General features: G+C 39.7%; 2 protein-coding genes across 3 annotated transcripts; one reads left to right on the forward strand and one right to left on the reverse strand.

Moving 5' to 3' along the window:
• The first annotated feature begins 581 nt into the window (after nucleotides 1-581).
• Nucleotides 582-13,947, forward strand: LOC121508963 (UPF0687 protein C20orf27 homolog). Of its 2 annotated transcripts, none has more exons than XM_041786107.1 (6): nucleotides 582-682; nucleotides 5,183-5,263; nucleotides 7,167-7,303; nucleotides 7,414-7,567; nucleotides 11,432-11,554; nucleotides 13,132-13,947. In XM_041786107.1, the coding sequence occupies exons 2-6, from the start codon at nucleotides 5,245-5,247 to the stop codon at nucleotides 13,230-13,232; spliced, it is 534 nt and encodes a 177-aa protein (XP_041642041.1). In that variant the 5' UTR covers nucleotides 582-682; nucleotides 5,183-5,244; the 3' UTR covers nucleotides 13,233-13,947. The 2 variants fall into 2 exon arrangements, with proteins under 2 accessions (XP_041642041.1, XP_041642043.1); XM_041786109.1 differs by lacking the exon at nucleotides 582-682 and adding an exon at nucleotides 4,953-4,975.
• Nucleotides 13,948-17,479: 3,532 nt separating this feature from the next.
• On the reverse strand, nucleotides 17,480-23,048 carry LOC121508533 (GTPase IMAP family member 7-like). The gene is made up of 4 exons (XM_041785458.1): nucleotides 22,891-23,048; nucleotides 21,951-21,974; nucleotides 21,242-21,831; nucleotides 17,480-19,305 (listed from the first exon to the last, which is right to left on the reverse strand). The coding sequence occupies exons 1-4, from the start codon at nucleotides 23,042-23,044 to the stop codon at nucleotides 18,775-18,777; spliced, it is 1,299 nt and encodes a 432-aa protein (XP_041641392.1). The 5' UTR covers nucleotides 23,045-23,048; the 3' UTR covers nucleotides 17,480-18,774.
• Nucleotides 23,049-23,293: the final 245 nt, after the last annotated feature.

The raw sequence follows: 23,293 nt of genomic DNA on the forward strand, positions 1-23,293 counted from the left end.
CTACTTTCAGAAAATGTGTGCCGAAACAAGCCTGTCTTAGATTTTCCCTCATGATGTCATGTGGGGAGTTAGCCCCGCCCCTGGGTTCAGTTGGCCCTCCCCGCTTGGCAGAAAGTTATCCCACCTCTACTGGTCCTGGAGAGGAGGATCAAGAGAGCCACATCCATTTCCTGAGAGGGGCGGAGTCAGACAGCTCATTTAAAGACACAGAAACAGCTTGTTCTGAGCAGGGCTGAAACAGAGGGGTTTTTAGACATGGGACCTCTGAGACTGATATATAAACTTGTCTTTAAAGGGTAAAATATGTCCCCTTTAATTTATTTAAAGACTTTCATCTTTATAATGACAGTTTTGGTCATTTATTTGAGGCCCAGTGACGGCCCCTCCCTCCACTGAGACCCTGGTTACTCGGTCCCACTCTCCCCTCTCTGTAACGCCCCTTGCGTAGGCCGGCTGAATCGCAGCCATCACACCGGCTCTCTCTGTTGGGCTGAGTCACTCGGATGCCTCGCGCGTTCCCGCTTTAAAGGCACACGCCCGCGCGCGCGCACGGAGCATGTTTGATCCTCGTCTGTGTCCGTACAGCGCAGCGGCATCATCTCAAGGACAGGCTGTGTGTGCGCTCTCTCAGGGAGGTAACGACATGTTCCTGCTGCTGTCGTGGATGTAGAGCCTCTGACAGGTACGTTTACCTGGGATCATGTTAGCGGGGCATGACGGAGGGACAGGATAGGGCATAAAAAGGCGCGTGTTTGTGTCCGTTTGGTGTTCATGGGAGCGTAGATTAAAGTCTGACCCCGTCGTGTCCGCACAGTTATGGGACATCAACGGATTATTATGGTGTTTCTCTGCAGCTCTCCATAAATCATCCCTAACTCAGCATGACAAAGCAGTATGGCCTCTTCAGTGTTAATGTGGGAATTCTCACTCTGACAGTGTTTACATTATCACAGATTTCAGTAGTCAATCCTCTCTTTAAAGAGAGATGGCTCTAGCATGGACGGATGTCAGATGGACAGCAACAAACAGCAGACTCAGACAGCCAGAGTTGGATAGCTTTTATATTCAAAACTTGCAGACAGTGTGTACGAGTCTGTCTTCAATTATTGCTGGATTACTTCCTCTCCAGCACACTTACCTCATGCAATAGGCGTGTTCATAGATGTAAGTCTTTTTGACACGACTGGTAATAGAATAGCAGAGATGGCTTCATTTATTCCAAAGGAGTTATGATGGTAGGTATAAGTTAATGGGCCTGTCAGATCGTTGGTGTTGGCATTTTATTTTACTGATAAATGATGAAACAAAATTATTGTAATGTGTGCCTCTTTGACTCCTCTAAGGTGTGTCTTCCCCTCTGGGATGTCTCCCCTAATGTCCCTCCTACAACACTATCAGTTTGACTAGATGTCACATGACTGCCAGCCAATCAACACTTAGGCCTGGGCGGCACTGACTCAGGGAGTGTAGGCATTCCTCTGTCCCATTAGCTAGAGCTAAATTATTTATTTTGCTAATTTTTCACCATGCAATTTTTATTTTCCCACATTGAGTACATCTTGTCTGTCATAATAAATGCATATAAATTCCAAATATTGGAATATGCGTCTCATGAACTACTAATAATGGATATCGTCAACATCGTCTTGAAAAACATTATTGCTTGAGCCTTATGCTGCGTTCCAGTTGTACTGGGAAGTTGGAATTTCCGAGTTCCCAGTCGGAAAATTTCATCTGGAACACCCCCTGAAAGTCGGTCGACCCTCACCGACCCCGACTTGACCACAGCGTCATAATCCAAGATGGCAGCGTGGTGCATCAACAGTAGTGAAAGATCTCGTAATGTCTTATTTATTAGCACTTCTGTTTTGTTTTTGTGAAATTAAATTAGTGGTATACGTAGTACTGTCCAACGCCTATCTGTGGACATGGTACTATGGTGTTTGCATAACTAACAACAGCTAACAACGGCTAAACATTACAACAATAGCAACAACAACAGGTTTACTGGAACACCGTCAACTTGGGTGTGACGTCATTCCCAGCTGCGACTTCCGAGGTAAATGGAACGCAGCATTAAATAACATCTTCTTCAGGCCAATGGGCTCAGTCTCAGGACCCACCACCATCTCCTGAATGAGCAATCAGGACCCAAATTCCTAACCTTCTAAAGCAGATGGATTCGCCTGTTTCCGTGTTTCTCACTGCTGAATCCATCTTGCAAAGCTCCCGTCTGAACCGTTTGGGCCCTGTAAGAGAGTGGCAGGACCAATCAGCGACGAGGGGCAGTACTTTCAGGTGCGGCGGAGTCGTGATGTAAGCAAGCAGCAAGAAGAGGCCGGCGCAATTATGGCGGAAGAGATTAGCGTGGATGCTGCTAAAGCGCCAGTTTTACCAGAAATTGACAAAATTTCTTCGTTGAAAGAAGAACAAAGAACAGCAGTGAGGTGTTTTCTTTTCAAAAATGACAAAAGTCGTGTACTGACATGTCTGTAGTCGCCATGGTTCACGTTATGTAGTTCTCTATGGGATTTACACCTCGGTAGCGTCTACGTCACGTGTTTTGTTGCTCTGATTGGCCCGTAAAGATGTGACAGACAGAGTGTTCATCCAGTCATCCCCAGAGTGTTTTGTCAAAGCCTCTGCCCTTTCCCAAACACCGTCTATGGAAGATTCTCCAGATGGATGTGTGAAACAAATCCATCCAGCACGTCAGGTTACCAAATTCCTGAAAATGTTCAAGAACTTTGATTATTCAAAAAAAGAGTATTAAAGTTTGTACATTTATATAACAAAACATGACAAAACAAAGCAACAGGACACACATGTCCTAACAGCAACCTTAAACTTGGTCTGTTCCCTGTGATAGGACATGCATTTTGATTGTTTCCTGTATATTTAGAGAAATTAATAAATTAAAATTGGAAAACCGTTTTTTTTTTCAATAAGACAGGGTGTTAAAGATCTTGAGAAAATGGCCAAAATATACCGATATAACATGTATCTATCTGCTCAGACCTTCTGTACAGCACATACTTTATGCCGCAGCGTTTATTTTCTCCAGAGACCTGTGCGACTGACTAAAAACTGTTATGTGACCCACACTTTCGTACTGACCCACCACCGATCAATCTTCACATCAACTAAATCCTAAATATGACACAAATCCGGACTTTGACGTGGCTGGTCCATCAGTTCCAGTCCTCTAGATTTTTATTCTCAATAGTCAGGATCGTATCCTGGAATTCCCTGATATTTTTTCTTAAAGTGGCCATGATACTCTTCAGTAAATATGAAAAGGGGGATCCAGAATCCAAGTTAGCAAAACTCATTAAATTCCAAAAAAGTTGGAGCGCTGTGTAAAATGTAAACAAAAAGAGAAGTCAGTGATTGTCAAATCACATTAACCCATATTTTATTCACAGTAGAACATAAACAACATTTCAGATGTTAAAACTGAGACATTTTATTGTTTCATGAAAAATATTGGCTCATTCTGAATTTGATGGCAGCAACACATCTCAAAAAAGTAGGGACAGAACCATGTTTACCAGTGTGGAGCATCTCCTCTTCTTTTAACAACAGTCTGTAAACATCTGGGAAGTGAGGAGACCAGTTTCTGGAGTTTCTGTGAGAGGAATGTTGTCCCATTCTTTTGTTATGTAGGATTCTAGCTAGGGCTGAATGATTTGCAAAAAAAGTCTAATTGTGATTTTTTTTCACCCCAATATTGCGATTGTGATTTAATATGCGATTATTCTTGGGTTAATATTATGTATTTTTGACAAAGTCAAGCAATAAACAATTCAATAAATAACACCATATATATTGAAAACAATGCAATTATTTCCAAAATAATTAATCCATAGCAGCATGAACCTTAGGGTGGGGGTGCAACAAGCATTATGCTAGAAAGGAGGCGGCTGGGGTGGGGGAGGTGAGGCTGGCTACCAGCTGATCAAAGTTGGGGTGTGACTTTTGTGAGGTAATGCTAGGCTTCATCAGTTTTAGATAGAATGAGCTAACTGTCTTGGCTCATATTGCTAATGTGATGTCATTTGCTTTGTTTAAGGGCATTATCATTTTTATGTCACTTATTTTAAATAAGAAAAACATCCATAAAACAACAAAAGGAGGATTTTCTTAAACCATTATTTAAAAAATGACACTTGAATGTTTGCATAATTTAAATAAAATCTCTGCCATTGCAAAAATTGATTTATTTAACTGTCATTTTGACACGTTTTAAGTTAAAGAAATATTGCAACTTCTGCGATTTGAAAATTGCTGCAGGCCATATTGCGATTTAATCTAATTTGCAATTAATTTCCCAGCCCTAATTCTAGCTGCTCAACAGTCCTGGGTCATCTTTGCTGGATTTTTTTTTTTTTTTGTTTTATGATGCTTCAAATGTCTTCTGTTTGTGAAAGGTCTGTGTTTCCCACACCATCAGCACTAATGCAACCCCATACCATCTGTGCTGGGTGGTCCCTCTCCTCTTTATTCCACAGATTTCCAAAAAGATTTTCAAATTTTGATCCATATCAACACAGAACAGTTTTCCATTCTGCCTCTGTCCATTTTTCAAATGTTTTGCTCTGGAATTACTAAATCTCTAGATCCTTGGTTCCCAACCTGGGGTCCGGGACCCCTTAGGGGGGGCGCCAGAGATCTTAGGGGGGGCGCGAGGCTTTGTCTGCTCTGAGGCTGCCAAAAATAGGTTTGCAAATATTGACTAAAACCATGATAAAGCAGTTATAAAGTAGTTCATACAGAGGTCTTTTGTTAAGAAAAGTATGCATGGATCTTTTTTAGGGTTTTATCAGTGGAACAATTAAAATCTATGTTGATTTTTGGCAGCAATGTGTCACTTTTTCTTCTCTCTTGGGTCCTAGGTTGGGAAACACTACTCTAGATTAAAAAAAATGAAACACACACAGAGCTGTTAAAGAAGGATTCCTCATGAAATGTCCTGGTAAATATTTTCCCAAAAGATCAAATTCAAGCATTTAATTTGAAGATAAAGTACTTTGGACGATCTATTGTTATGAATCTTAGCGCCCCCTTGTGGAGGAAGTATGTTGTGTGTTGTCCCATGTAGAACTCCGGTAATCTGGATTGGATAGTCTCTAAAATCTCTCTCTCTGTTTCTCTCACTATTATTGTCTGTCCTCTTTATTAGGAGGTCAGTGATGACATCACTCACGTATCATATGACTGGTCCTGATTCCTAACCACATCGCCATGGCAACAGGACGAAAAGGTAAGACAGTCCAGCGCATGTTCATGTGTTTGTGAGTGTTCCTGCTGACCTCGAGTAGTTTAGCCTTCATGCAGTTATGCCTCTCTGCAGACACCAGGGGGCAGTGTTCCTCCTCCTGATGTTAAGGCACTGTCTGCAGGATTCTACAGAGATATTTTATGATGGGTCACAAAAATGTAAAGGAAGCAAAATGTTGTTGTTTTCTGAAATTAACAGCTCTCTTTGACCTCTGGATATGTAAATAAAGGCATGAGCTTAAAAAGTATGTATGAGCAGAGAGTGTGGACTCTTTGTTTCTCTTTTACACTACTTAAAGATACAGTATGTAGATTTTTTGCTCTGAAGTATCTATATTAATTTAGAATGTGGCCATCCCTATGTTATGTTTATTACTTTAATTGAGGTCTTACAGTATCTTAGTTATTTCCTACAGTTTTTAAAGACAGAGAAATGAGTTTTAATAATTATTACAGGTTGTGTCTTGTCATGGAGGCTGCTGTAGGTTGTGAGTTTTATCACCCAAACTTGTAACATGGAAACCCCCCACACTCACATTTCCAGCGAGTTAAGACCATCACATAGCTGCTCATAGCTGCCCACCTCCACAGCCTCCTTCTCAACGCTACTTTTTGTTTTGAACCGAGGACTCAGCACATCATAAATAGAAAATAGAATACTTTTTGTTTTAATTTATAAATTACTCATATTTAGGGAGAAATACAGTGAAACCAGCACTCCGCGTTTGCTGGAAGCAATCTCACAATGTGCATATCCTCTGGTATTGCCTCCAGTGCAAATGTGCATTTTGGGACCGCTTGCAGCATGAATGTGGAAGTGCCTTTCTAAAAATATTTCTTCCTCATTATGAAAAAATTGGTGAATGAAAACAAAATATTAGTTTTCTGTTCCTTATTCGTCTTATGAGGTGTCATACTTATTGACCAAAGTCCTCAATTCAAAGCAAGAAGTAAGCAGAGATGGGTGGAGCTGGGCAGAAATGGGCGGGGCTGAGCAGAGATGGGTGGAGCTGAGTCGAGACGGGCAGCACTGGTCTGTTGACATCACCCTGTGCTATTGTTTTTGTTGAGTGCCCCCTGGTGGCAGAATTTTTTTTACATACTGTGCATTTAAGACTTAATACCTGATTGATAAGTGATAGCTCTGGAAAACATATCTTAATTTTTTTTTATTATAGTTTTAGATATTTATATATTTCACTTTTTATTTCCATTTAGTGCTTGTTTTTTTTAAGTGTTCAGTATGTTGAGAGTTTAATAAATGTACCTGTTGGAAATCTGAGGTGAGCCTATTCTTAAACCTCACTATCTCATGTATTGATCATTACAATGCAGGGGATGCCTGACACATTATCTAAAAACGCAGAGTAAAGAAAACAGTAGGTGAAGAAAGAGAGAGATAGCAGGAGTAGTAGTGCATCATTACAAGACATGACCTTACAGGAGTGTTTAAGTGTAGTCCCTCAAACATTGAACTTGTATATTTTTGTTGTGTATAGATATATGGTACATATACAGTACTGCACAGAGGTTTCAGGCATGTTTGGGCCAAATTTGAGACTGAAATAAGGCGTGTAATGGCGAGTACGCCCACCAGAGGGCCCCATCTGGCGGGAAGGAGGATTGAAACAACCCAGATCATGCTCTGGATGTCTTTGTACATTACCAAGGGCATGGGAAAATAATCTGATGAAAACAAAACGAAACAAAAAACACAGCTTTAGGACGGAGTTATGGGTAGATGTGGCACTTAAGCATAGCCTAGGGTACTGTTAGGGTGGGTAGGAGGGTTGCCACAACCCCCTGGTTGTCGTGTGTGTGTTCTAAGCACCTGAAAAGCACCTTCTGGGTGTTTTAAAAAGCTTTTATTCTGTTTTTGTTGTCAGGCTCCACCTCCAAGGCAGGTGGGGTGCGTTTCCCCGATGACGATGAGCCCCCTGGCTCTCCAACACGCAGAGATGACCAATCAAACCTCTCTAGTCTCATCGCTATCCTGGAAAAGGACGGGAGCTACTTGGTCAAGGTTTGCCTCAGATTTCACTCTGAGTGTCAGTTAGCTTCACGATGCTTCTCATAAGCTGAAGGGGAATCAGGTTGTCCACATTATATAACCAATCTTCTCTGCCTCACCAGGCTGGTTTCCTGAAGAGCCATCACTGCTATGAGATCGTCTTCACCGTTCCCGATGTTCCCACAGTGGGAAAAGAGCTCTCCTGTCTTCCTTCCTGCTCTCCCTCTCGGAAACCCCCCAGCCTCAGGATTCACAGAATAAACTCCACATTAGAGGGTACGTTCACAAAATGCAACGACGTATTTCCTCTAAGTCCCTACTTTTAAAATCAAAAAAGTAAAAGTTGAAATTGAAATGGACAATTTTTAAGTCGCTGTTTGGGTCTAACCACAAGATTATAGTAACGCAACACAGAACGAGAACTGTGCATACAAAGAGATCAGTATAGGAGGTATGGCCATTACATAGCCAGTGTTAGAGGGATATTTAAAATTGTGATGGCTCCTCTTGAAAATAATTTTAAACAATGGCAAAGGGTAAGAGGGCTATATGTGACCAAAATGGCTTTAAGTAAGCATCATGACTTGTCCATGCGTTATGCCGGTATCAACCAGAGTATATGAAGATAAAGGGAGACGTTTACACCCAGACGCTTAGCAGAGACTGAATTTAAAATTTGCTCTCCACCTCTCTAAATTGGCACAGAGCTATCAGGCATGAGTGGGTGCTGTATGAAGCTCTCTGTCAGGTTGGATGGATCCAGAGGGATTTTAAAGGACTGACGGAGCCACAGGCTCACAGCACAAACCAGAGTGCCACATTCTAGGAATTTGGCAAAACACAAACTGAATTCAAATAAAACACAACGGAGTCAGAGAGCAAGGTTTAAGTGTGATGTTTTAAAAATGCATCCAAAAATAACAGACCCAGTGTGTAAAGGCCTATAGTGATGTACTATATTGCCAAAAGTATTCGCTCACCTGCCTTGACTCGGATATAAACTTAAGTGACATCCCATTCTTAATCCGTAGGGTTTATTATGACGTCGGTCCACCCTTTGCAGCTATAACAGCTTTAACTCTTCTGGGAAGGCTTTCCACAAGGTTTAGGAGTGTGTTTATGGGAATTTTTGACCATTCTTCTAGAAGAACATTTGTGAGGTCACACACTGATGTTGGACGAGAAGGTCTGGCTCTCAGTCTCCACTCTAATTCATCCCAAAGGTGTTTTATCAGGTTGAGGTCAGGACTCTGTGCAGGCCAGTCAAGTTCATCCACACCAAACTCTCTCATCCATGTCTTTATGGACCTTGCTTTGTGCACTGGTGCACAGTCATGTTGGAACAGGAAGGGGCCATCCCCAAACTGTTCCCACATGGAATTGTCCAAAATCTCTTGGTATGCTGAAGCATTCAGAGTTCCTTTCACTGGAACTAAGGGGCCAAGCCCAGCTCCTGAAAAACAAGCCCACACCATAATCCCCCCTCCACCAAACTTTACACTTGGCACAATGCAGTCAGACAAGTACCGTTCTCCTGGCAACCACCAAACCCAGACTCCTCCATCAGATTGCCAGATGGAGAAGCGCGATTGGTCACTCCAGAGAACATGTCTCCACTGCTCTAGTGTCCAGTGGTGGCGTGCTTTACACCACTGCATCTGACGCTTTGCATTGCGCTTGGTGACGTATGACTTAGATGCAGCTGCTCGGCCATGGAAACCCATTCCATGAAGCTCTCTACCACTGATCTTGAGCTAATCTGAAGGCCACATGAAGTTTGGAGGTCTGTAGCCATTGACTCTGCAGAAAGTTGGTGACCTCTGCGCACTATGCGCCTCAGCATCCTCTGACCCCGCTCCGTCATTGTACATGGCCTACCACTTGGTGGCTGAGTTGCTGTCGTTCCCAATGGCTTCCACTTTGTTATAATACCACTGACAGTTGACTGTGGAATATTTAGGAGCCAGGAAATTTCACCACTGGACTTGTTGCACAGGTGGCATCCTATTACAGTACCACGCTGGAATTCACTGAGCTCCTGAGAGTGAGCCATTCTTTCACTAATGTTTGTAGAAACAGTCTGCATGCCTAGGTGCTTGGTTTTATACACCTGTGAACATGGAAGTGATTGGAACACCTGATTTCAATTATTTGGATGGATGAGTGAATACTTTAGGCAACATAGTGTACATGGTGAAAACTTCTTCCCTCTTCCCTCTTCCCTCTTCCCCTTGTATAAATCCCTTTTCACACTTCTTTTTCTCTTAAACTGCGTAGTATTTTCTCCTGTTTTGTTTCTGCAGGCTCTTTTTATGTGTCCCACTTTTCCACAGTTGTGACATTTTTCATTGGTCAACCTGCAGTCTTTGGCCAGCTGGTTTTCTCCACTGCATGTGTAGCATTTTTTAACGTACGGATGGGGCTTTGGTTATGTGTCACTAAAGCTTTCATTCCATGTAAATTCAAAATTCAACCGATCTCGCAACGACATTGTCAACAAATCACCAAAGTTACAGTCCTGCACCAGCTTTCTCACTCCACTCTGGTACCCTCTGTTTGCACTAAGATGCAATAACATTCCACAGTCACTTCTAGGCCCCGAGTAATGACGTTTTAGGATTTTATTGAAAATCTGTGCATATTTACGATTTTTTTTGATTGCCCCAGTTTTGAACCAGAACACCAAAGAAGTCTACTGAGAGGGATCAAGGACAATTGGAACAACGGTCTGGCATGCAAATTGACACAGACAAACAGACGGACGCATCACCAGTTATAGTAGCGGGATAAGAAGTCAACCAAAATAAAACATGAGTGACATTTTCAAGTTAACATGAATACAATTACCAGAAAAATGCAAACTGAATTAGACATATGATATATTCTGGTTTATCAAAAAAAGAAATTGAACACCAGTGGTTCTCTACACAGTCTTGCAGCTGTAATCCAACCCAGAGACACGGTACTGCTGGGTTGTCTGATTCGCTTTGCCTTCCAGGCTGGCTCTGCGCACTTTTGATATTGATTCATTCACAGATCAAGCCATATGCTGTGTTGTTGTGTCTGCAGTCAGACAAAAAACAAAGAGACTGTGCATTAACATGAGCTCTGGTTTCAACATCCTCGCACTCATGCACAGAGAAACTGGGGCCGGGGTTTTGGGTTTCCCTTTTTTTCTGAGAACACAGGAAGATTATTGGACTAAGGAAAGGTCGGCAGCTCTTGGATTTCTGCTGCTTTCATTTTCATTTTGTCCATCTCTGGATCCAGAAAAAAAGAATAAAAAAGGGACAGAGATAGAAAAAAGGCTCTGTTTGTCAGTTATTGCATCACTCTCTTTATATCAATAAGAATGAAATATTTATATCTTATATTCAAAATGTATCTTATAAATTGTGTCATTCATTTACTGTTCTTATTGTGCCATTTGCAGGTTATAAGTCTACTGTTTCATTTGTTCCCGATGTTTCTATCTGGGCCTGATGTTTGATGATGGGCTGTGACCATGCAGTCGGACCAAGATCTTGATATTTGGATATTTAAATTGTAGACTGACCAACAAAATATGAAATAAGCCCACCTAGCCCTTTGTGTATGGTCTACCTGTATCTGAAAACATAAAAACTGATTGTCTGATGGGAAACGGTGAAAAATTGGTATGTTATGTCACCTTTAAGGATGATATTTACTTGAGTTGTTGATCATAACTCACAAAATAACCCTCATTTTAAGCTGAACAGCAGCTTGCATGGAGGCGAGGTCTTGACTAGCTTCCAGCCTTCATGCCAAGTGCTCCAAAGCGTCTGCATGAAGCCTGGGCATCAAATATTCACCCTGCAGCTCAGCGGACTGACACTGCTTCAAAGAAGTGCTTCGTGAGCATTTCCTGCAAACTATCAAGACATTTCAAAGTGAAGCACATGAAGAATAACTCTCCTCCTCTCTGTCAGCACCTCTTCTGATGACCTTGCAAACTGAAAAAGGAAAATATCCATCCCTTCTTTTAAGATAACCCCTCCTTCACTTGCTCTCTTTTAGTGTTGCTAATTGGCTCGAAACACATCCTTACTCTCACAGGAAACTAACTAGTCCATAGAAATATCATAGGAGTGAATCTAAAAGCTGTTGTCCTCCTTTCAGGGGTGAAAGTGTTGTGTGAGTACAGGACTAACCAGGAGGGGGTGCTGCAGGAGGAGATCACTCTGGCTACCAAAGGGAGGAAGGACACCAACCTGAAGGTCAGACTGCAGGCCAAGGTCATTGGTAAGTACTTCTACTGCTGCTACTATTCATGGACAAGCTCATAAAAATGGGTCATAAGAACAAACCCAATCCAAAAAAGTTGAGGTGTTTTGTAAAATGTAAATAAAACAACTATCAGCTGTTGAAACTGAGACATTTTACCATTTAATTAAAAATAAAAGCTCATTTTGAATTTGGTGGTGGCAGCTCATCTCAAAAAAGTAAGGACAGGGCCATGTTTACCATCCCGTCTTCTTTTAACAACAGTCTGTGAGCGTCTGGGAAGTGAGGAGAGCAGTTGCTTGAGTTGCTGATGTAGGATTCTATCAGCTGAATAGTCCTGGATCTTCTTTGCTGATTTTTCATTTTATGATGCTCCAAATGTTTTCTATAGGTGAAAGGTCTGGACTGCAGGCAGACCAGTTCAGCACCCAGACTCTTCTCCTGTGAAGCCATGCTGTTGTGATGGATGTGGTATGTGGTTTAGCATCGTCTTGCTGAAATAGTCAAGGCCTTATCTGAAAGAAACGTTGTCTGGATGGGAGCATTGATAATGTCTTCCCAGATGTTTGAGCTGCCCACGCCATAGGCACTAACCCAACCCCATACCATCAGAGATGCAGGCTTTAGAACTGAGCCAGGAGAACAAGCTGGATGCTCCCTCTCCTTTTTAGTCCACAGGGCACAGCATCCATGGTGTCCAAGAAGAATTTCAAATTATGATTCATCTGACCACAGAACAGTTTTCCATGTAGCCTCAGTCCACTTTGAATGAGTTTTGGCCCAGAGAAGACGGCAGCATGTTTGGATCATGTTCACATATGGCTTCTTCTCTCCATGATCCAGCTTTAACTGTCATTTGTGGATGTCACGGCCAACTGTGTTGACAGACAATGACTCCTGGAAGCGTCCCAGAGCCCACATAGTGATTTTCAGTGCAAAATCATGCCTGTTTTTAATGCAGTGACCCCTGAGGACTCCCAAGATCACCAGCATCCAATACTGACCTTCAGCCTTGTCCGTTGCTCACAGATTTCTCCAGATTCTCTGAATCCTTTGATGATATTATGGACTGTAGATGGTGGGATATTCAACGTCTTAGCAATTTTGTATTGAGGAATGTTTTTTTGAAATTGTTCCACAATTTTTTGGTGCAGTTTCTTGTAGATTGATGAACCCTGCCCAGCTTTACTACTGAGAGACTCTGCCTCTAAAAGGCTTCTTTTATACCCAATCATGTAACTGACCTGTTGACAATCCCTAATTAGTTGCAAAATGCTCCTCCTTTTACAGGTTTTTGTTTGCCCTGTCCCTACTTTTTTGAGATGTGTTGCTGCTAAGGAATTCAAAATGAGCTAATATGTATCATGAAATTGTAAAACGTCTTTGTTTCAACATTTAATATGTTGTTTATGTTCTGTTGTGAATCAAATATGGGTTAATGAGAGTTGGCAATCATTTGAATTGGGGTTATTGACTGATTGATGTACCAGCATTTTTACAAGAATAAGATACTCAGTTTCAACCAGGTTAAGAACATCAATGAACAAGAAAACTGGATAATATAGTGCGTTTTTCTCTCTGTTTTCTCCATTCAGACCCCCATCACGGGACCCCCATGCTGCTGGAGGGGGTGAGGTGCCTGGGTGCAAAGAAGGACGTTCTCTCAAAGCAAAGCAGCGAACGGAAGAAGATATAATGCTAAGATCCACCCTCATACTGTACATATAGACTGTCTGTCTGCAGCAGTGAGCCAGGACACGGAGGGGAAGAAAAGCTAAATGTGTTTCGTCTTTATTGTATGTGGAGGTTATCAGGGTTCCATGTGGCTAGTTAGCTGTGGTTAGGTTAGTTGTGCTACTGTGGAACTCCACAGAAACACATAGATAAAATGTAATTCAAATGTAATTTTTTGACAATTAGAAACTCATTTCCTCAGAAAAAACATAGAAAACCACCAGCTGTCTAATAAACACAGCCATGGAGCCTCTGTAGTTAGAGGTAGAATAAACCAGCACACATAAAAACAACAAGACAAATACGAACCATGAGCAGCACCATACATAAACTTTCCAATGCAGAGATTTTAACTTTACAGCAGCACAACCAAGGAAAACATATCTTACCTTCCCCTCTTCCTGTCCACAAAGAGCATTATTGAGTAACTTTAGAAGATTACTGCCACTAGATTTAGGCTTGATACGGATACAGACAGAGCACGGAAGTCAGAGAGAAACAGAAACTGTGCACATGGGATCCCTCTTTTTTAAATGGTGATGAAAGATAGTCCTTCTTTTAGTAGAGGGGTGTCAAACTCAATCACAGAAGGGGCCAGATTCTGAATTAAGGTCTGACCTGAGGGCCTAACAGGGTCCACATTTAACCTGTTAACCCTCATTTTTGACAGCAATGAATTATGGGGAAAAAATTAGTGAATATGATAGATGATTTTGAGATTTAAAAAGTCAAAATGATAAGGTAAAAGGCTCAAAATCTGAGACAAAAAGTCAAACCTATTTGTTCAAAAAGGTCAAAACACAAAATTAGATGTTAAAATAATAATTTTCAAAGACGAATATATAAAAAAGAAAGTCAAAATCATGTTTATAAGGCAAAAAAATATGGCTTTTAAATGAAAATGGTGCACCTTAAAGGATAAAATATGATAAAAAGGTCAAAATAATTAATGGAAAAGGTCAAAATATGAGATAAAGTTAAAAAAAAAATCAATTGAAAGGTCAAAATTTGATATAAAAAGCGAAAATAATAAATTGACAAAGTCAAACCGGAGATAAAAAGTAGAACTGATTTGTTCAAAAAGGTCAAAACACAAAATTAGAAGTTAAAATAATACTTTTCAAAGGAAAATATATGATAAAAGACAGTCACAGTCATGTTTATAAGGCAAAAATATGGCTTTAAAATGAAAATGGTGCACCTGAAAGGATAAAATATGGGATAATGTCAAAATAATATTTGAAAAGGTCAAAATTTGATATAAAAAGTGAAAATATTAAATTGACAAAGTCAAAATATGAGATAAAAAGTCAAACTTATTTGTTCAAAAAGGTCAAAACACAAAATTTGATGTTAAAGTAATGCTTTTCAAAGGCATGTATATAAAAAAAAGTCAGTCATGTTTATAAGGCAAAAATATGACTTTAAAATGAAAATTGTGCATCTGAAAGGATAAAATATGATATAAAGGTCAAAATAGTTAATTGAAAAGGTCAAAATTTGATATAAAAAGTGAAAATATTAAATTGACAACATCAAAATGTAAGATAAATTTAAAATTATAAATTGAAAAAGGTCAAAATATGAAACAGAAGTTCAAATAATAGATTGAAGTCATAATTGTGCAATGCAAAATTGAAAATATGAAATATAAACACAAATTATTTGTTTTACCACATTTCTTTTTATCTAGTTATTTTTACTCTTTATTTTTTCACGTTTTTATGACTTTAGGATATTTGATATCATCAAGGTTAAGTTTACATTTTTATACTGGAGGAAATCTGCAGACCAAATATTTTAGGGCCAGTTATAATAAGAAAATGAAATAATCTTGCAGGCCGGGTGTAACTGTACCACGTCCGGATTTGGCCCCGAAGCCTTGAGTTTGACACCCCTGTTTTAGTACAACCAAACACAAAGAAACCAAAGGGATAGTTTCCCAAAGAACGGACTTCTCAGTCTAAAGTAGCCATGCTCGAACTCTTCCCCCTCTTTTCTGATCTCTTTGACTCTAAATGGGATCATAACTTATGAAATGAACACCATGTTGTATTGTAGGAGACATAGAACTAGACCTTGAGACCATAAACACATTAGAAAAGTGTTTACAGGAAAAATAAATGATCCTAGAATCAGGAATACTTTATGCAGTTAGACACAGTGAGGTTGAGGTCGCCCCCTGCTGGATGTTGTAACAAAAGCTTTAGTTTCACTTTTAATTCCTTGGAGCAGCATCAGCTACCTACACTGTTCACTCGTCTGAGTTTTAACCATGAATTAAAAAAGTGAGATTAGGACATTTTTGCATTTAACCTCACTGTCTGTTGCATTTTTAACAGCCTGTGTATGATATGGGACATTGCATCACGAAATATTAAATAGCATGAAATCTTAAAGATATTTTCCTTACATTAAAAAGGAACTTCTGGCACCTTAGTATATGAATTCTTGACTGTTTATGACAGAAAGAACGGATGAATAAGTTCTCTCTGATTTCTGTCTTTGTCACGGTCTATTTTTAGGTTTTTTCTTTCTGCACATGTTTTTGTGAATAAGGAGATTTTAGACAGTATTAGTCTGCCTTAAGTTTCCTTTTTGCTCACGTTAAAGTAGCCTATTTAGTTTTTTATGAAAGCTTTAATCTCACACAAATGTCATGAATACACTGATGGGAAAGTTTACTTGCATGATATATTGTCGGGTGCAACCAATGACCTGATCACTAAGATCAGCTGTGTGTCTCATTAACTGTATGTGTCATTTTTTTATTAAAATTGAACTGTATTTAGGAAACTTCAGGAAAAAACAGGCAAATGCAGCCAAACTTGTAAAGCACTGACTACATGATGTTTTTGTTCAGAGAAAAGTGCGTCTGCTTGGTTAATAATCAGCAAAATGCCAAGTCTTTAGCACGTGTGTGTGTTTAGTCACCATGATTGTTAAATTATAATCACACATTAAAATATGGGAATGTTTCAGACACAACTGTTGACTTTTATTGGGCTGTGGGACAAGAAATGTCTTCATAAAACAGGGGTGTCAAACTCAAGGCCCGTGGGCCTAATCCGGCCCGTGGTGCAGTTATACCGGGCCCACCAGATCATATGATATTTTTTATTAGAACTGGCCCACCAGTATAAGGTCTGCAGATTTCCTCCAGTATAAAAATGTAAACTTAGTTTTGATTATATATAATATCCTTGTTGAGTCATAAAATTAGAAAAAGTAAACAGTAAAAATAATTTGATAAAAAGTCAGGAACATAGGAGAAATTTGTGTTTTCTCTATATTTTTAATTTTGCAAAGTTATGGTTTTGACCATTTATTTCATATTCTAACCTTTAAATCTCATAACTTTGACTGTTTATCTCATAATTTTAAATTTTCAATCCTATTGTGACCTTTTAAAGTCATGATTTTGAATTTTATGTCACGTTTTGACCATTTTCAACTTTTAACTGTCACTTTTGTCTCATTTTTTATCTTTTAAACTCATGATTTTTTAAATTTTATCTTATATTTTGACTCTTAAAACTCAGGATTTTTAAAATTTTATTTCATATTTTGACTTTTAAATTCATGAACTTTTTATTTTATTTCATATTTTGACTTTTAAAACTCATGAATTTTTTATTTTATTTCATATTTTGACTTTTAAATTCATGAACTTTTTATTTTATTTCATATTTTGACTTTTAAAACTCATGAATTTTTTATTTTATTTCATATTTTGACTTAAAACTCATGATTTTAAAATTTTATTTCATATTTTGGTTTTTAAAACTTATGAATTTGAAATTTTATCTTGTATTTTGACCTTTAAAACGCATGATTTTGACTTGAAAATTCATGGTTTCAGTATTGTTTCATATTTTGCCTTTTAAAAACATTATTTTGACTTTAAATGTGATGTGTTTACCTTTAAAATTTTAAAGTTTGACTTTTTATCTCAGATTTTGAGATTTTAACTCATCATGTTCACTTTTAATCACAGAATCATTTAGGCTGACAGTCAATGGGTAAACTTGGACCCTGTTAGGTCCTCAGGTTAGACCAAATTCAGAATCTGGCCCCTGCTGTGACTGAGTTTGACACCCCTGACCTAAAACCTTCACCAGACACACTCAAAATAAAACCTCAAATCCTCACTAGATGGCAGCACATCTCACTGAAAACCCTGCAGACATCAGAAGACAAGGAGGACGTTTTAATTCAGCCTGCAGTCAGTAAAGCACAGTGGTTGAAAGTGACAGCAACACAATCTTTCCATAAAAAGAGACACTTATTATTAAACTTAGCTGTTTACATCAGAATATTTTGTTCTTGAATCACTCTTCAGTACAATCTGATATAAAAAAATAGGTAACACTTTCTTCTAATGGGCCTTAAATACCTGGTCATTTTATAGTTTAGAGTTCATTATCTTGTAATTTCTCAAAAATAAGGTGGTAATGACCCAGTAGTAGCTTGTCATTTTTAGAAGAAATAACAATAAATCAATGACGTATTTACCTAGCACTTGTGTATTAATGACAGAGTAATTCCTTGTAATACTGTAGTAATTCTCTGGTAAATAGGTGGTATTTTACCCCAAGCCTTACCCACAAACCCTTACTCTAACCCCTAACCCCCAACCCCAACCCTGAAAATGACCTGAAAACTGTTCAGGAAGAACTCAGTTTAATCCAGTGGGTGCCCCTTTTTTCTTTAAATGAATTAATCTCTCTCTCTCTCTCTCTCTCTCTCTCTCTCTCTCTATATATATATATATATATATATATGTAGTGTTTAGCTCTGTTTGTGCACAGCTTTCCTGACAAAGAAATAGATTTTTGTAAAACTCTGAATAGCAGGTAGCATGGAAAGCATGCACATGATGTCAAAGCTTCTTTTGTTCTAGTGTACTCCTGTGATAAACCCAGTGAATAGACATTGTCTTTATGTGATCGTATTGTTTTGCAGAAACGTGTTGAGTATTTAACAACTATGTGAATGTGAGGGCATTAAATAAATTGGTTATTAAGTCAGAGATGGGCTAATATATTTGACTTTTTAAAAACATTTTTAGGAATAGATTATGAGAAGTGTCCTTTTTTCTCACTTTTCTCTCAAAATGGCTGTTTGCATCCCTGCACCTAATTACTGGAGAACTGCCACAATATCAGGATAAGGGTAAGGCCAGGGTAAAGTAGCACCTAATTATCAGACGACTGCATCAATATTATGAGGAATTACTTTATAATTAATACATTATTTCTAGGTAAGTACTTCACATAATCAAGTAATTACTTGGTGAAATACCAACTTAAGGTTCCATTACTACCTCATTACTAGATTATTACCACTTATCACTAGGTAAGTAGGGCCCACTACAATAAAAGGGTTGACTATATGATTGTGAGACCCCCCCCACCCCCCCAACCCCCAGCAAAAGATTTAACAAGGTCAAGTGTACCGTGGCTTCCTACTAGAAATAAACACGACAAAAATGAAACATGCTATCAAACAGAAAACCTTCTGAGCAAGTTTACAACCTCTAACACCATGTGGATCAGGAAAGCGAAGGGGTTAGAAGATTCAGCTTCCTCTCTGGCCCTGACCTCATGTCTGCTCTCTAGTTCTCTCACCTTCACTTGCAGATCATTGTCATACTTCTCCTTCATTTGTCTCATCTCTTCTTCCCTCTCCTCTCTCTCTCTCCTCCTCTCTGCCTCTCTCTCCTCTCTCTCTCTCTTTCTCTCCTCATCCATCTCCTCCCTCTCCCTCCTCCTCTCCTCCTCTCTCTCCTTCCTCTCCCTCTCTCTATCATCCTGGAGTAGCTCAGTCATCTTCTTCATCTGCTCCTCATACTGAGCCTGGACTTTCCTCTCCAGCTCCTCTCTTTCTTTGCGTATCTGTTCTTCTTTCTCTTTCAGGATGCGTTGTTTCTCCTCCTCTAGGGCCTTCTCGGCCTCCTGGAACATCTCGTTGGTGTAGTGGCTCCCTCCGTTCTTCTGGACGATACTTCGGATCTTCTGGAGCAGCTCGGTGACCTGTGAGTAGAAAGGAGTAGAAATCTAATGACATGACCATAGTCTGTAAACAAAGCTGGCAACCAGTGGAGGTGGGCCAAGCTGTGGAGAGCTTGACTTCACTGTAAGGCTGAACGCTGCACATAACCTGGCATCACTTTGTCTTTGTTCCAGGCAGGTTGAGCCAAAAATGATTGCATTGTAATACAGGACACCATGCAAACTAAGACATCATAGACATCACTGAAACCCAGACATCAAGTTGAGCGGCTCTGACAGAAAACACTTAGTTGCCTTTGGTTTTAAGTCTGTGGATCCGAGGCTGGCTAATGGAGTCTGTAATTCCGATATACTCAGTAGCTTGGAGCTAGGCCCATACATGCTTTAAAAGTGATGATTAAAATCTTAAAATCAATGCTAAAACTGAAAGTCTTTGAAAGACAGGGGGCTTAGTCCAAAGGGTCAATCGCTCTGCAACAGAAGCGCTCGGTGTGACTTTTGCTTGTAAAAAAGTAAAATAAGAAACAAATATGGATTGGATTATGGATAACAGTTATGGATGTATGAAGAGGAGGACAATATGGACTGGCTCTCCTTCAGATAGAACTTAAGGCAGGGGTCATCAAGTACATTTGCACAACAGAAACTCTGGGGGTCGGACTTTCAGTAGTATTTGTATTTTCTTTTAAACTACAGGATATTTTTAGTGGTTACCAGTGAGATCTATCCCTATTATCTATAACGCAGCAGGCCACAAGGAGACACGCCTGACAACAGAATTGTCCAGACCCCTGAAAATCCAAATCCCTAATTGTCATTTAGCACCAATAATAACCCATTTTGACACTTTTAACCTCTTTTTGATTCTTGTTGCCTCTTTAACCCAATTTTTGCAAGATTTTAACCCCCTTTAAACCACTTTTTCTGCATGTTTTATCCCCTTTCTGCCACTCTTTTATCTATTTTTGGCACTTTTCTTCTATTTTTGCCACTCTTTAACCCCTTTATATTACATTTTTTCAACAGTTTTTACAACTTTAAAACCATTTTTCTCACTTTTAACCCATTGTTGATACTTTTTGCCCCTTTTTGTGTCTTTAACCCATTTTTTGAAAGATTTTAACCCCTTGTAAACTACTTTTCCTGCATGTTTTAGCCCCTTTGAGTCACTCTATTATCAATTTTTGCCACCTTTTAACCTCTTTTATTTACTTTCTTGCACCATTTTTTGTCATTTGTAACCAATTTTTGATACATTTTGCCCCTTTTTCCTCTTTTACCTTTTTTGACACATTTAAACCTATTTTCACAACTTTTTCTGCCAGTTTTTACAGCACTTCTGCCAACCTTAACCATTTTTTAAATATCAACCAATTTTGACAGTAAATTCCTGTAAAATAAAATAAATAAAATAAAATGTACACATTAGTTTTAGGGTATAAAAAGGGTAAATCTTGTAAATGATGATGCAAAGATAAGGAGCAAACACTCCTGTTGGTAGGCGTGAGGATCCACGTCATTAACGTCAGGTCAGGGTGTCAAACTAGACAACAATGTACGAAAAATTCTGACATGCTAGTCTTGTTGAATTGTGGTCGTGGGGCATCTTGGATGCGTCGTTAATTATGTCACACTACAAGATTGTCGTTCCTGTGGATCTAAATCGGGCCAGAGTTTTGACAATGAGCTGCGACGTTGCAGTCTGGCTGAATTTGTGTAGTATGAGCCGGCCTTAAGGGTGGTTTCAGCTGCCTGATGTCGTCTGTTAAAACCAGTATGAAGCCTGATTTATTTTAGAGACGTTGTATTGCTAGATTTAACATCTGTTTTAGTATGAAGTTGAGATACGATTATGAATCAGTGAGTACACCTGTATTCAGGCAGAGGATTCATACCTGATTCTAAGGGACTTGGATTGCTGTTCATGGAAAAGGAGTGTTAACCATGTCCTTCCTACCTGAGAGCGATCCTTGTTCTTGTTGTTGAAGACGTGGTACTGCCCGTTACATCTGGCCACGAGTTCCAGCAGCTTGGGGCTTTCTTTCAAGAAGTCCTCGATGGTGGTGCCTTCAAGTTGATCCCCGTGAGTGAAGAGGACCATGCTGTATCTGTCTGCTGCCTGGCCAAAGATCTCCTGAATCCTCTGCACCGTGTTCATCTCCTCTGCAGTGTATCTGCCCAGTCTGATGATCACCAGGAACACGTGGGGTCCAGGAGCAGCATACATGATGCACTTAGCGATGTCTTTCTCTGTCTTCTCCGGAACATATCTGGTGTCAAAGAAGCCCGGGGTGTCGATAACAGCAACCTTCTGACCATCTACTGTACCTTTACCCTTCGTAGTCTCCACAGTCATCGACTCGGCGCTGAACTTTGATTCGAAACACTCTCGACCCAGGATGGTGTTTCCGGTGGCGCTCTTCCCAGTGCCAGTCTTCCCCACCATCACTATCCTCAGCTCCTCGTTGTTGGTTATGGTTACGTTGGCTCCTGTGAAAGAGAATGGCGTCGCTGTCTGGCCATGACCTCCAATCTCCAAAATCAAAACTTTTCAGGAAATAGGAAAAAGAAATCTGTGTTTTTCACATGATTTAACACCAAATTGTCATAGTCAGCATTCTGCTCGACTCATTTTATTGGTTTAAAATTTGTAAAAATATACTCACAGCTGTAAAGGGGGACCAACAGCACTGATTTATGAAAACAAAAATCAAATGGAGGTTTTGGCCCGACACCGACAATGAGGGACATGAACATCAGGTTGTTGGTACATTGCAAGAATCCTTTAAAATAAACTCATAGCCATTTCAGTTGACCCACTTTCTAGTTGGTGCTGGGGTCGTTTATCTATGTAACACAGCACATGGCTAATTTAGGTGGTGATTACCTCAAACAAAGCTGATCTCCAAGGAAGTTCAGAGCTTCTGAAAACTATACTGTTAAATCAGCAGTGTGGAAGGATTCTGAGTCAGTCATCTCAGAAATAAAAAAGCCCAAACAAAAGGAAGTGCAGATAGCTGAGCAGTATAAACACAGATGCGTCGACCAGGGCCGAGCAGAGAGTTGTAGCGGACTTTTGATGAGTGCGTAAATCTACCTATGACCAATTCTCTGATGAAGTGGAACCGTATTCAACACAGAATCACGTCATGCAGAACAGCTTGGATCGCCATAGCTGGGTCATCTCTGCTGCAAAAACGAAACTGAAACTAATATTTTGACACAAATTTCAGGTTAAAAAAATATTGCACTGTCTGTGATTTAATAATTACAGCAGGCCATATTACAATTTAATCTGATTTTCAGTTAACTGCCCAGCCCTAGCCAGGACCTGAACCCCCAAATTCCTGTATAAAGTTCACACTTGAAACCACTCAGCTATTCAGTCATGTGATGCACAAGTGCCACATTTGTGTATATATTAAACATACTCAGACAGTTTTTGTCACATTGTCTGTTGCTCCTGTTAAAGAGCATTTCTGTTTCACTTCTACCCTGTAATCCTTAAGAATCGTTCAGCAGCAACAGTACAGATTAAATCTGAGTCAAACCCTGTCTCTAATCCCACTATCACTGAGTTGTCACACATTCATCATCATGACTTACAGAGGTAGTTAGGAGCCTTGTTGAGGTTGTAGAAGCTGGCAGCCATGTTAGGGTTGTAAGCTAAGCCGTCCACGTTCAGGTCAAAGACAGTGGAGTCGATCCTGTAGCTGTAGCCGAGCTGGATGTGCTGATTTAGTCTGCTGTGGTTCCTCATATGCTTTCTCTGAGCACCACCCACAGACAGCTCACACAGCTCAGAATGAAAGTGAAAGGAAGAAAGAGTGAGAGGAAATGAAACTTAAAGTCTTTGTTTTCAGTCAGTGCAGTTGTAACAGACGTGGCATTACAGGTTTGGAAGGCACATGTTATTTTAGCTGAGCTTGTTAACCCTTTAAGCCCACCAGCAACAACCGTCCATGGTTGTTGTTGCTTCTATAAACACATGTTTCAGTGCTGTGTATGC

Source organism: Cheilinus undulatus, linkage group 4 (assembly GCF_018320785.1).
Source record: "Cheilinus undulatus linkage group 4, ASM1832078v1, whole genome shotgun sequence".
NCBI classification, from domain to species: domain Eukaryota; kingdom Metazoa; phylum Chordata; class Actinopteri; order Labriformes; family Labridae; genus Cheilinus; species Cheilinus undulatus.

Coding starts and splice junctions, on each gene's coding strand:
- LOC121508533 (XM_041785458.1), bottom strand. CDS start 23,044: ATGAGGAACCACAGCAGACTAAATCAGCACATCCAGCTCGGCTACAGC. Junction 21,975..22,890: donor CAAGGCTCCTAACTACCTCT/GTAAGTCATGAT, acceptor TTCATAAATCAG/TGCTGTTGGTCCCCCTTTAC. Junction 21,832..21,950: donor GTTGGTCCCCCTTTACAGCT/GTGAGTATATTT, acceptor TTTCCTGAAAAG/TTTTGATTTTGGAGATTGGA.
- LOC121508963 (XM_041786107.1), top strand. Junction 7,304..7,413: donor ACGGGAGCTACTTGGTCAAG/GTTTGCCTCAGA, acceptor CTGCCTCACCAG/GCTGGTTTCCTGAAGAGCCA. Junction 7,568..11,431: donor AATAAACTCCACATTAGAGG/GTACGTTCACAA, acceptor TCCTCCTTTCAG/GGGTGAAAGTGTTGTGTGAG.